General features: G+C 42.0%; 1 protein-coding gene across 2 annotated transcripts in view; it reads left to right on the top strand.

Moving 5' to 3' along the window:
• Positions 1–12,086, top strand: part of slc41a2b (solute carrier family 41 member 2b) — a 46,981-nt gene extending 34,895 nt beyond the window's left edge. For both annotated transcript variants that reach the window (XM_028570852.1, XM_028570853.1), the window contains exon 11: positions 10,930–12,086. In XM_028570852.1, the coding sequence (XP_028426653.1) occupies positions 10,930–11,115 (186 nt within the window). In that variant the 3' untranslated portion in view covers positions 11,116–12,086. The remainder of the gene's footprint in view (positions 1–10,929) is intronic.
• Positions 12,087–13,178: the final 1,092 nt, after the last annotated feature.

Below are 13,178 nucleotides of genomic sequence, written 5' to 3'. Positions count from 1 at the left end.
AGGCCAAAAGTTTGGACACACCTTCTCATTCAATGCGTTTCCTTTTTATTTTCATGACTATTTACATTGTAGATTCTCACTGAAGGCATCAAAACTATGAATGAACACATATGGAATTATGTACTTAACAAAAAAGTGTGAAATAACTGAAAACATGTCTTATATTTTAGATTCCTCAAAGTAGCCACCCTTTGCTTTTTTATTAATAAGGGAAAAACTTCCACTAATGAACCCTGACAAGGCACACCTGTGAAGTGAAAACCATTTCAGGTGACTACCTCATGAAGCTCATTGAGAGAACACCAAGGGTTTGCAGAGTTATCAAAAAAAGCAAAGGGTGGCAGGGTGGAAATTCAGCCTTGGTGCAGAATTACAGCCACTAGAGACAGTCCCACAATGAGCTTTCCTTAGGATATGCCATTTCTGTGTCTGTAGCTTTAAATGCCATTGAGGAAGAGAGAGGGGGGGGCAAGGTGGAGGGTGGGGGTGTGTTCTTTACCAACTGCCACTTTGCTTGTTTGCAAGCCATGATGTCTCTCTCTTTCTCATGGGCGAAATTCTCTGGGCGGGCAAAGCAGAGAAAGGGGAGGTAACCTTTCCCCTTATGACGAAGGGAAGATTCCAGATCGGCCCATCTGAGCTTTCATTGTCTCAAGGGCAGAGCAGGATACCCAGGGCTCGGTTTACACCTATCACCATTTCTAGCCACTGGTGGACCATAGGCAGGCTGGGGGAACGCATATTAATGTTAAAAAACCTCATAAAGTGAAATGTTCCTGCCACGGGACCTGTTCTGTTTGAACTATTGCAAGGCTTCATCTCATGTTTGAGCACAAGTGAAGGGAGTATGTTTCTGTTTATGTGGTTTGGAATGGTGTTTGTGGGTACGTTGACCCCGCGTCGCTCACCATAATCTGTGACTGTGCAATATACACGTTTGCATTATGACCTTCGGGCAAGTTCATTTCGCTCATTATGCACACAGGCTCATCTTACCCGCACTGTTGATTTCCAGCATCATTCGAAACATTATTTTCCCCGTCAGTGAGGATAAGTTCCCATGAAAGATTAATCCGTGGACGTGTTTCCTTCCCAACACTTGTAGTGAAGGAGGAGAACCGTGTGTGTGTGTGTGTGTGTGTGTGTGTGTGTGTGTGTGTGTGTGTGTGTGTGTGTGTGTGTGTGTGTGTGTGTGTGTGTGTGTGTGTGTGTGTGTGTGTGTCCTGTCAATTCCTCAAGCATTGTGGCTTCAGGCGACGCCTGAATGAATCTGACTTCTGTACGTTTTTGTTTCTGCAGCAGTTAAGATAATTATGAAGGTTGTGTGACTCCTTTTTTTTTTACTTTTTCAGGTGCACCATGATCTATGTTAACGTCTGGAATTTTAAGAATTTAGACGGTGTGTTTTTTTTGTTGTTTTTTTTTAGCTTGCTCTGCTCAAAGGATTTTAAAGACTCCCCTTAATCATTAATGCAGACATGGAACATTAGGATGTAATCCTGGCAACTGCAGGCGTTGGGAACTTTCCAAATCAATTTAGTCTGTAGCCAGTAGAGCTGCTTTAAGGGGGGGCTTAGTCCCAGATAAAACATCAAATGGCAGAGACAGGCCCATGGAGGGGCAGGAAGTTTGGATCCAGCCTCTTTTAACATCCTGATATTTACAACCATCAAAGTGAGAATACTGGTCAATTTATTGACTGGATTTAAGAACCTTAAACAGCACTTTGCTTTTTGTTTTTTTTAAATGTTCGACAGGGTGTACAAGCCGGGTCAGGCGCAGACAAGACGCTGCGTGTCAGAATAATTCATGAACTTCTTTGTTGTCCTCCTTGATCTATGTCTGGGGAATTGCCTAAATTCTGCTTTGAATGATGGTTTCTAGACCGTGTCATAGCAGCAAGGTTATTATAGAATGATTTATTTATTGAAGCTTACTGCAGAAATTACCCATGGAATTGCATCTGCTTTGTCATCAGTGTATTCATACAGACACAGGCAGAATAGCAGACACTAATTATTCGGCTGAATGCTGCAAATAATATGGAAGTTTAATACTAACTGTAGGGTTGCCTAATTGAATATGCAATCTGTGGCTCATTGTTGTTACTGCAACATGGATGAATGCTAGTCTCTGTAATAATCTAAGAAGAAAAAATCTTAAAAAGACCTCATAGTATGCTCATTTTCAGGTTCATAGTTGTATTTAAAGGTTGTACCAGAATAGGTTAACATGGCAGCTCCTCTGTTCACCCTGTGCGTTGAGCTCTCTGTTTTAGCTACAGAGTGAGGCATCTCACTTCTGTTCCATCTTTGTTGGGAGTCGCACATGGCGCAGTACCGAGCTCAGCACTTGGTAGTTAAGGAACGGGACTGAGCGCAAGGGTCTTTGCTTTATGTCTCTATCTCTCTGCAAACAAATGCGTGTGGGTGTTTGAGGATTATGAGCAGGAAATGCTTACAGTACAGTAGGCTGCGCCTTCAGTGAGCCTCTCCAACTATACTCCAACCCAGGCACTAATGATAGTAATAAACATTCTGCCACTCTCATCATCTCGCCTGACAGTACACTCAAATGAACACGCAAGCTCATTTGTGTGAAAAATGAGGGTCTGGGATGGTCTGCTTTTGTTCAGGGAGGGGGTTCTTGTGTTTTCCATGTTTGGAATAGATTGTTTGGGTAAGAGAGATCTCAAAGAGGCTCAGTTTAGACACTTGAATGAGGTAGAGGGCAGCATTAATCATGGCCTGTCAATAGCTTTGGTAAGTGCCCTCAAAAGACCCTGATGTGGTATATTACTGCATATCTGAAAACTGAAATCCCTTTACCAGTGCAGATGTATTTCATTTAATGTCCCGCAGTAACCCTAAGTAAATAAATAAATTGTATGATTCACACGTGACCTGCATTCCAAATATCCAATTGCCTGAGACTCTTGGCATGGGCTCACATCCATTTGAGATTGAATATGTGCAGACCTTATAATATAGTTTTATATTTCGTCTCTGTGCCTAGCATGGGGTCAGACACAATTTGGCAAAGATGTCTGTAGCATGATGGGAATTGATGTCATTCAGTTAAAGTAAAAGGTTCTGTAACCGTCTGGTTCTTTTAATAGCAGCGATAAGCGGAAATTGCACATGCTGTGGTTTGATAATGTTCCATTTAGAGTAGGAGCCATAAAAAATTAGCGGAGAAATTGAAACATTTTTTTGCAGAATAGCGCGACTCTCTGTGATATCTCTGCGAGCCTCACGATGCAGTCACTGAGTGGAAGAAAATAAGAATGCAGTTAAATTGGCCGGAGTTCTGCATATTTTGGCATACAGTGGGTGATGGTTTTGCACAAATCCACAGTTAATAGGAAATTGAGGGCATACCAAACAGGAGTAAGAACATAACTTGAACAATACACAACATGGTTTAACAAAAATGTGTAAGCCCACAGTGTATCCAGACAAAGAATGAGGCAATACGAAATAAAATAAGGCAACTTAGTGCAATAAGCCCAAGAGATGTCTGAAAACTCAGAACGAGAGAATAGTTTGACAGTCTTGTAGTCAAGAAACCAAAAAAAAGGCTACACAAAGTTTACCACTGATGAATATGCATTACTATGGTAATGTAACGCAATATGGGACATTTAATAATACTAAGGTCTAAAGCAGCGATCGGTAACTGGCAGCCAGTGGCCCGCCAATGCTTTCAGTCCGGCCAGCAGAATAATAATGAATTCAGAAAATGTGAAGAAGAAAATGCACTCTGATATTTAGCATTTCGTGCATTCACAGCAGATAACATTCCACAGGGAGGGCTGAACCCCCGTCCCCGTCCCCCGTCCCCCGTTCCCCGTCCCCCCCGTGATTGCATCTCTATTCACATTCCACTTAGTTTCGGTATTGCGAAATTAACGTTAAGTCACGCTTAACTGGACAACACCCGGGTAAACCAGACAACATTTCATGCAGCTTCAAGCACAATGCGTTTGGATACAAACGTTGCATTTTGGAAGACAGACGGGATTCTAAACAGCGATGCCCTTGGGCGCACACGCACAGCTGAGCCGAGAGGTGTGTTTTACACCACGCAGCACGTGTATCTGACTGGGAACAATACCGGTAGGATTATAAAGGGCCGCTGGCGCAGATGAAATTGCGCTACGCTCGTTACTGTAAGTACAATAACACCTCCATGATTAAAAAATAAATACTTCTCAATGCCCACTCACCTGTCTACAGGCATAAACATGTAGAAAGCCATGTTTCAGTCTGCTCAGTCCACTCTTGTCCACCGCGCTGTTTTACGCAAACGCAGCTCTATTCTAAATAGCGAATTTTTACAAACGAGCTAAAACAAAAGCTGTTGGTTTGTAGTCTGTTTATCTTAGTTTGCCATGAATCTTGCAATTTGGATAAGTTCTTGTAAACTTAACTGCTGGCTAAACGAACCATCCTCTCCACTGGAGTGGTAAATCTATGGATGTATTATGAGACCAAAATAGATGCATGTGGCTACTTAATATGCACGTGAATGACGTCGCGTTCTTCCTTGATGATGATGATGATGATGATGATGATGATGATGATGCCGATGCCGGTTGTATTCTTTTGCAACAGCAACGTTGTAATTACAAATGAGTAGCCTGCTTATCAACATTTCACATACTTTAACCATCACTCCTCAGTGAACTGCCTCCTAGTCTGAGATCATTTTCTAGTTAAAGAGCCAGTTATCATTATGGAGTTTCCATGTTTTTTAGGAGTTTGCTCACACTAATGCATATATATATATATATATATATATATATATATATATATATATATATATATATATATAGCATTAATTTAGTAAGAAAGTGAAAATGTCAAACAAGACTAGGCATATTAGGTATGCATAAATACTAAGGGTGTGACGAGACACTTACTCCACGAGACGAGACACATCACGAGATTGGGTTCACGAGACGAGACGAGATTTTTAAAAAAAATTTGAAGAAATCCTCAATGATGAAATATATGAATGGAAAATAGTTTTTTATTCAACTGACCTTGGCTTCTTTGTAGAGGTTTGGGACTACAGTGCGAAAGTTAAATGCGGCGTGATGGGATGGCGCCTCGTTTCCAGTGTGTGGAGGAGTCACCGAAATCCAACATTTTCCACCACAGAAAATGGCCTCATATCAGCTGCAATGAAAACGCCTATGTCCCTCGTTATTGCCGTGGCTCTTGCACTTACCGGTGGCAGAGATGCAAAGGCTTTTAGAGTTGTTTGGCCTTTTAATGTTTTCGTCGCGGGTGCAGTAGTTAGTAGAGAGCTGTGGTGGTGCTGTAAGTGTTTTTGCATAGTGCTCGTGTTAGCCGCGGTATACGGCATTTTTTTCTTACAATATTTACATATTGCGTTCGTCTTGTCTGTCACTCTTTCTCCGTTTATTATTTCTGCAGGAAAACCAAAATGTTGCCACACAAATGATTTAAAAGTGGCAGGGGGATCTTCAATAGTAATTTCACGCTCCATCACGCTGACATAACATCGCCTCACGAGACAACTTTTCACCTCGAGGAGAAATCTCGTCACGTTTTAATCTCGCGAGATCTCGTAAAACGAGATCTCGTCATACCCTTAATAAATACATTTTATTTTCTTTATTTGAAAGTCCGGCCCTTGGAGTGTCTGCTTAGAAAAATTCTGGCCCTTGGAAAAAATGTAGATGATGACCCCTGGTCTGAAGTTACTGGGTCAAAACATGGTCCCATACAAACCAATAATAGCTGTGTGAAAGGAACTTAATCAAAGGCTGAACATCTCTTGTTCTGAAGCCCAAACCTCATTATCTCAGTCATAGCTGGCTATACGATGGTATCAGTGTTATCTTGACAGATCAGGCATCCGGCACATCTAAGCTGTGAGAAAGTTCCTTGGTCTCTCATCTGAGCTTTTGTTCCTGAAACCGCTCAGCTTTGCTCAAGAGTAAAGCACACAGGAACACACTATAACAAGACTCTCTGAAGTTAGATAGTTATCTATTATATAGATCTGAACATTACTACTACTACTACAGATTTTTTCCCCCTGCAGTTACAGCGGAGGCCACTGGAAACACTGCAACATTGTGCCATCACAATTATTGGGCTTTAGAAAGAATCTTTGGACTCTCTGCTGCTAGGGCTGGGTGTCGCCACTGATTTCCGGATTCAATTCCGATTTACTAATTCTTGATTTGATTGGATCTAATGTCTAGTTACTGTAGTGAGGGATATTTCCGTTACAGTACTAATTCAGCTTGGATGTCAATGAGATTCTCAGAAACCCTCTAACCTGGAGCATTATTAAAAATATTAATGTTGTTAAGAATTGACCCCAAACATAAACATGGAGATAGAAATAGTGCTTTCTTAAGTGCAGAGGGTGTGATGCATTTCCCCCACCAAGGTATTGCCTAAATGTGGAGTGTTATTTAAGAATGACATGGATTCCTTTGATGGATACCAAAATATTCACTCTAGCTTTAAAACAGAGCCTCGAGACACCAAGAACAAGCACCCAAATGACTCCGAGAGGTCCAAACAAACGGTATCATTCAGGGCGGCCTGCTTAAAGGAGGATACGGAGAAAAAGTCATAATAAAATACCTGCGTATTCCCCAAGTCATTCCTGAGCTTATTTGTATTCAAGTCATACACTAGAATATGGTATTATACAATATTGGATCAACAATGTGAAACGGTCTGCAAATCAAGCATTTCAGCGGGCAGTTACTTTTAAGAATCCAATTATGTTTGCCCAGATGATAAATACTTGCAGTGTTCTAAAATAGCTAAGAGAGTTACATCAAGTGAGTTTGTTCTTTCAGGCAGTATCTGCAGGTGTCTTTGAACACAGGACGGTTATGTATACTTGCATAGTTAAGTGATGCACAGAGGCAGAGGAGGACTCAGAGAAGTTAATCTGAGCAAACAGAAGAGGGAACTTTGTGTTGGAGCGAGCAGCTTATAATAAGGGTTTTATTTGAGTCAATACGCTCGTCGATTAACATTGTCGGTTAAATATGTAATTCCATATACATCAGCTGAGGCAATTCAGAGGACGGTTGGGGCTTTTTTTAAAGTGAACTGCGTACTCTGCTGTTTACCATGAATCTTTTAGACATGAATGAACACCGCTAAGATTACTTTGAAGCGTTGCAAAACCCTGTCTCGCAGTATGATAAACTGCCGTGCAGTGTTTTGGTGTGTGGTAAGCCTTTCAAACTCATGAATGCATTAAAGCGGCCTTTCTGAATCTCATTTCATCATCTCACCAGTACCTGAAGCAATAATCGAGTGCAGCACCTTGTGTTTTTTTTTTTTAAACGTGTTGCTTTTTTTTCCCCATGCTTAAGACGTGCTGATAAGCAATGTCTGATTGGTTACAGGACCATATGATTTACAGCAATGACGATTGTGAATGTCCTGATCAGTTATTTGGTCCCGATTCCAATCCGAGTGTTAATATTGAGTATGTGCTGATACGGAGTCCGATCTGAGGTTATATTTTTCAAAAATGATAAATGATGTAGATTATTTTACAGGAGAAGCCCTATCACTCTGTTGGAGTTGTTGTTTGAGTTGGAGTTTACAACATTTAAAGAATGGCTTTTTTTTTAATGCTAAGGCCATATGGTCAAATTTAAAAATTTCTTTAAACAATTGCTGTTAAACAACCTCTAGATGACAGAACGGTACTCTACTTGACTACAGCTTGAGTTTCTCAAGGTGCACCTGAATGCACCATGAGGTTACGACGTGCACTTGAATGCACCATGAAGTCTTGTCGGTGTGGTTTCTCCGACCTCTCCCCGACTTTAAACATTTTAACCGTGTTTAACCCTTGTGTTGTCTTCCCGTCAACCTTGAAAAAAAGCACTTTGTTTTTGCTTTTTCCAGCGTTTTAAATCGTAAAACTTTTCTTCTACACATTTTCAGCGCTTTATTTCTACGTCCCATATTTTAGGATATAAAACAAAAATTGAAAACTGGTCAATTTGACCCGAAGTCAACACAAGGGTTAAGCCAGCTACTTACTAACAGGAGGCTAACGGTAGGCCAACGTTACCTTCTGCCAAGTGTAATTTTAACGTGACGTGAAGGAATGCGTCTGTTGCCTGTAACATCCAGAGGTGAGCGCAGGCATTCAAGTGGCACCGGAATCTCTTTTGGAGCAAGTCAAATGTCATGTTCTGGGGGGCAAGTACGAGTCATAAGTCTTGCAAGCACCTGAAGCAACACACACACACACACACACACACACACACACACACACACTATGCGGTGTTTTCTCAAAGCATTTTTGTAAGAAGTAATGTTCAGTCTACAGGATTACAATCAGAGACCCTAGCAATGTCTAAAGTTAAAAAAAAAAAAACTTCCCTGCTCATTCCCAGGGTACCAGCCTCCAAATATCTTCAAAATAATATCTAGCCCCTTGAATGTAAAAAAAAAATGTTGTTGAAGAAACGTGCCCACCAACAGAATGGAACATGTAGTCTTATTTAGCAATTTAAGAGCGTAAATTCTACTAATGACCAAATGTCACGAGCAGGCAGCACTCAACGAGCTGAAATGATTTCCAACACGTTTGTGCAGTTCAGAGGATTTGTGAATCTGACTTGGAACTTCACGGAAGAAAGCAAGAGATGTTTAGCATAATAATGCAAAACCTGTTTTTGCCCGTTGCTTACCAAAAGGTGTGTATGGGCACATTCAGAGGATTCATGCTCCGTTTGACGTTGCGACACAAAACAACCATTTCTAAACTGCTGCATGATTCCCACACGTAGGAGCACCAAACAGATTTTTTTTCTTCTTCCCGCGCCTCTGTCCAACACTGTTAGACAGCCAGAGGAATTGCATTCACCTTATTCCGCTCCCAGCATCCACAACAAAAATGTCAAAACACTCCGACTCATTTTCCGCCATATATTTCTGCCACCTGTGTAAGTGGTTTGTAATTGGAGAAACTGACACACAGGCAAATGGCAAACGTTGCCATGGCCACCTCAGGAGACCAAACAGCTTCATCTTGTAGACACTCCATCTCTTGCGCTACTCAGATGTGATTAGGGGACGGAATACAGACACGGAGAAAAAGAGGGCTCCATGATGGATCGCCATTCCGTTTCATTTGTCTCGTTCATTTTTCATTTGTTTTGGCTAACTGTGGAAATCGAATGCATCTTAATCCAAAAAAAAAAAAAAAAGATGACAAAGGTTCCTCTCTGTCTCTTCCTCCCTTTTCTTGTTAGTCTGAGTGGGGAAAAAAAAACAAAAACCAAAGCAATATCCTCGACGGGAAGCTGTGTACTGTAAATGATGGATTGTAGTTGACAGTTTGAGGCAAGTGATGCTACAAAAGCCACAATTGCAACAACTGAGAGGATGTCCAACTGTGCCACCCTGTCATCACGAATAACAGCCAAAGCCGTTGACACCCTAGCTTTGTGGCTAGTCGGCTTTGGAAAGGCTTGCTGTTCACCTGTGAGACGCTTTCAGCGTGTCACGACTGAACAATGTCGGGCTGGGAAAGCAGGAGGCCACGTTGTTGAACAGGATTACACGTTACATCACACCAACTCTCCCACATTCAAAGACAAGTGGTGCCGTCAGCAGGTTATCAAAAACGCGTACGTTAAGACACAGAAAATAATAGATTATCATAATCAATCCTCCCGCGCCATCTCTTGATACCATCATCGCTGCTTGTATCCATTCAACATGTCCGTGTCGTTCCATGACTGCCATATCTTATTTGTTTTCATAATGTTTGCACTACCAACTTTGGACAGCTCATTTCCGCCCGAAATTATAGACCTGTCCTTATCTTTTAATAGGCTTCTCTTTTACTCTCAGCACCGTTCCCTCCGTGCGTGGAAACTTGAATTATGAATAACACTCTCTTAACTCGTCTCTCGGTCTGCTGCTCTGTCCATTACTCGTCCTCCGCTCTGCTCCCACTACGGTTTAAGTGTTTTTGCCATTCTGCATAGCATTTTGAAGCACCTATTCCTCCCGCAATAAGCTTTTTCTTGTCTCCGTCTTGCTTTTCTTTCTGCTCTTTGGTTAAGGATTACACTCAGGCTGCCTCTTCTTATCCTTTTTTTTTTTTTTTTTTTTCTTCTGCCATATTATTCTTTGGTATTGCCTTGAAACACTACTAAATGAGTCAAAAGAAATAAAAAATATACGTCAAATTACACTCGGGTGTAGCCAGATTCAGGCCCATCTCTACCACATATTAGTGAAATGAGTCAACTGACAAAAACAACAACCATTATTATTTAGCGACGTACCCGACTCGGAACTTTCTCAGTTGAATCTGATTTTAGCTGATCAATACGGATATGAGACTATTTGTTCCTTTTTTTTTTTTTCTTCAGGTATCTATTATCAAGCAACGCTTTATTGAACTGCCAGACGGGGTTCTGCGGGACGTTCAGGGTGACAAAGACGTTCGCGTATTGAACAGTCCTTCCAAAAAAATGCAGGTTTTTTTGTGATTGTTGCGGGCAAAAGTCCTTGATTATGCGGCACGTTTTCTTAACAAATGCGATGGAATATGCGGGATATTTATGCAATTTTACGAGATGAAATTGCGGGAACTCGCAAAAACTGCGGTTTGATGAAAAAGAGGTCGAAAAAAAGTGATTCCCCCAACACCCTGCTTTTCGATGATTTTCACGTCGCGTAATTACGTCACAACGTTCCCATGGCAACAGGGGAAAATGGCTGCTCTTGTGTGAAGTAAACGCAACAATTTTCTGCTAAGATATATGTTAAGAGGCAACCCGCCCTGCTCTTTCTGAGAGAAGTGATCATGTAGGTTTCCTAATACTCTCTCTCTCTCTCTCTCTCTCTCTCTCTCTCTCTCTCTCTCTCTCTCTCTCTCGCGCAGGTGTTGCTGCTGTTGTGCATAGCGGACTGGATGGTGCACTCCATGTGGCGGAGCGGCAAAGATCCCGACAGTTTCTCCATCCCTTACCTGACAGCTCTGGGTGACCTGTTTGGCACCGCCCTGCTGGCGCTCAGCTTCCACTTCCTGTGGGTCATAGGAGACCAAGACAGCGATGTGGGCGACTGAGGCGGTGATGGCGGGGAACGCTGCTCCTGCTCCTGCCCTTGCCCTCCCCACCACCCCCCCCCTCCCCCCGGCTTCTCCCTTTTTCTTAAGCCTTGTGGGAATGTTGGTGCCCTTCTCTCTCTGGCCAGCACATTCCTCTGCTTCACGTCACTTGAACCACATGATGGTTTTTTGGAAACTATTTTCTCCCCCTCACAGTTTGTTTGTTTTTTTTATACACACAAAAGACATTATATTCCATAAAATCTTGACTGTTCTCAGTACAGATTTTTCCTCTGCATAGTTTGCACCAAAGCACTTGCATATTATATATTGATGGTCTTGTTAAGAGCCGTCAACCCACAGCAGCTGAGGAAACCTTTGCTGCTGCGTGCTGTTGCGTTCTCTGCCAGCCAAACATCAGTCAAAAAAAAAAATCTTTTGTTGGTTTGTATTTTTGGGGATTTACCACCCACCGTGTCACAAACTTTGTTACCTGCCTTGTGTAATACGGCTTCGCAACATCAAGCCAGTGGAGGGACACCGAGACGGCTGGGATGGAGGCAAGAAAAGAGAAAAGTTTATCCGAGGTCAAGTCGCTTTGAAGTGCCACGTTAGCAGGTCTGCACCAGCACTAGGGTTAGACGGGAATAACACACATTTGTAACGATGGCTGGAGAAGTCGATGTTTCTTACTGCGTCTACGTGTTTCCATGGTTCCGTTTTCACCAAACTCAGCTCAAGCTCTATCCATACACAGCAGTTATGACTTTATCTCTTTTTTTTCCTATTTTAATATTTTGAGTTCTCCCACAATGTTCTCTGCAAGGATGAGGCTATACAATTGGTCCTAGCTGCATGTAAGCCAACATGCACGGGTGCAGTTCTGAGACAATTCTGTTTTTTTCTTTTACGTTTTCTAACCTGATTGATGTTTACATAGGGACGTAGGAACGAAAGTGTCAAAATAAAAATCATTTGATCATTTTTAATTTAGCTCATGTTCCAATGCCCCCGCTCTTGATCGAGTTTAGAGCCCAGCAACGGTACCTGGGATACCATTGTGTTTGCCAGACACATCGGTTAGTCCTCATCCTAAAAGTGAAAGCACACGGTTTGAAAATACAAACAAGTATACGAGCTGAACAGTCAAATAGCGTGTTCATATTTTGGAATGAAATAACAGTCTGATCTTACATTTTTCTCGATCGTTCAAACTAACTGGCTCTACAACCGCAATGCAACAACAGTGCTGTTTCTTGATTTAGTGTTGCTTGTCTTTCATGTCGATGATTGACTGGTAACTGACAGGCCGCTGTCGCCTCACTCTTTAGCATTATATCATGCACGTAGCCACACATGTTTCAGAAGAAGAGTCAGCTGGAGACAGCAGCTGTGTTTCCATCCACTTGTCAATCAAATGATCTGAAGTCCGTTCATAAACATTCGTGCGCATAAAGCCGGTGAAAGTGCGTTTCCATCCAGCGGCTTTAAAGCAACTTAAAAACATGGGCGTAATGACGTCACGTGCTGTTTTGCAATTAAATTGGCATATCCAATAGATTTGAGACATTTTAAGGTGTTTCCCTTTGTTTTCGCACCGAATCGCACAACGTTCAAGCTGACGATTGCGAACAAAGTTTGCTCGCCAAAATGGATCACGCCGTTTACCTACGAATGATTCGTATTGCACAAGTTATGACAGTCCTTATGTGCCAGCTGATAGCGACATATCAAGTTGTAGTAACGACGACGCTATCAAAACATCGCTATGATGATGCAGGTAAACGCCAGTAACAATCTCTAAAATAGCCGTTATTTTTCGGTCTTATATTTAATAAGTCTCTCGTCTCCTCGTGCGGCCACTTATATCTGTCTTTTTTGACACCGGCCATGTCTGCAATGAAAGCGGAAATACGTGGCGGAAATGAAAAAAACTTTATGGCCGGTTACAACCGTAAAATGGAATCACAATTCATTATTTGTTCGGCAAAGACAGTTTCCATCAGTGTTTATCGCGTAAGCCGTTTACCGATTAAGAGAAAATCCGATGAGATCGAACGCACAAACTTTGTGTCGATATC

This window comes from Perca flavescens, chromosome 23, assembly GCF_004354835.1.
Source record: "Perca flavescens isolate YP-PL-M2 chromosome 23, PFLA_1.0, whole genome shotgun sequence".
NCBI classification, from domain to species: Eukaryota; Metazoa; Chordata; class Actinopteri; order Perciformes; family Percidae; genus Perca; species Perca flavescens.
The sequence above is the reverse complement of the archived record's forward strand: the minus strand, read 5'-3'. Positions and strand labels throughout refer to the sequence as shown.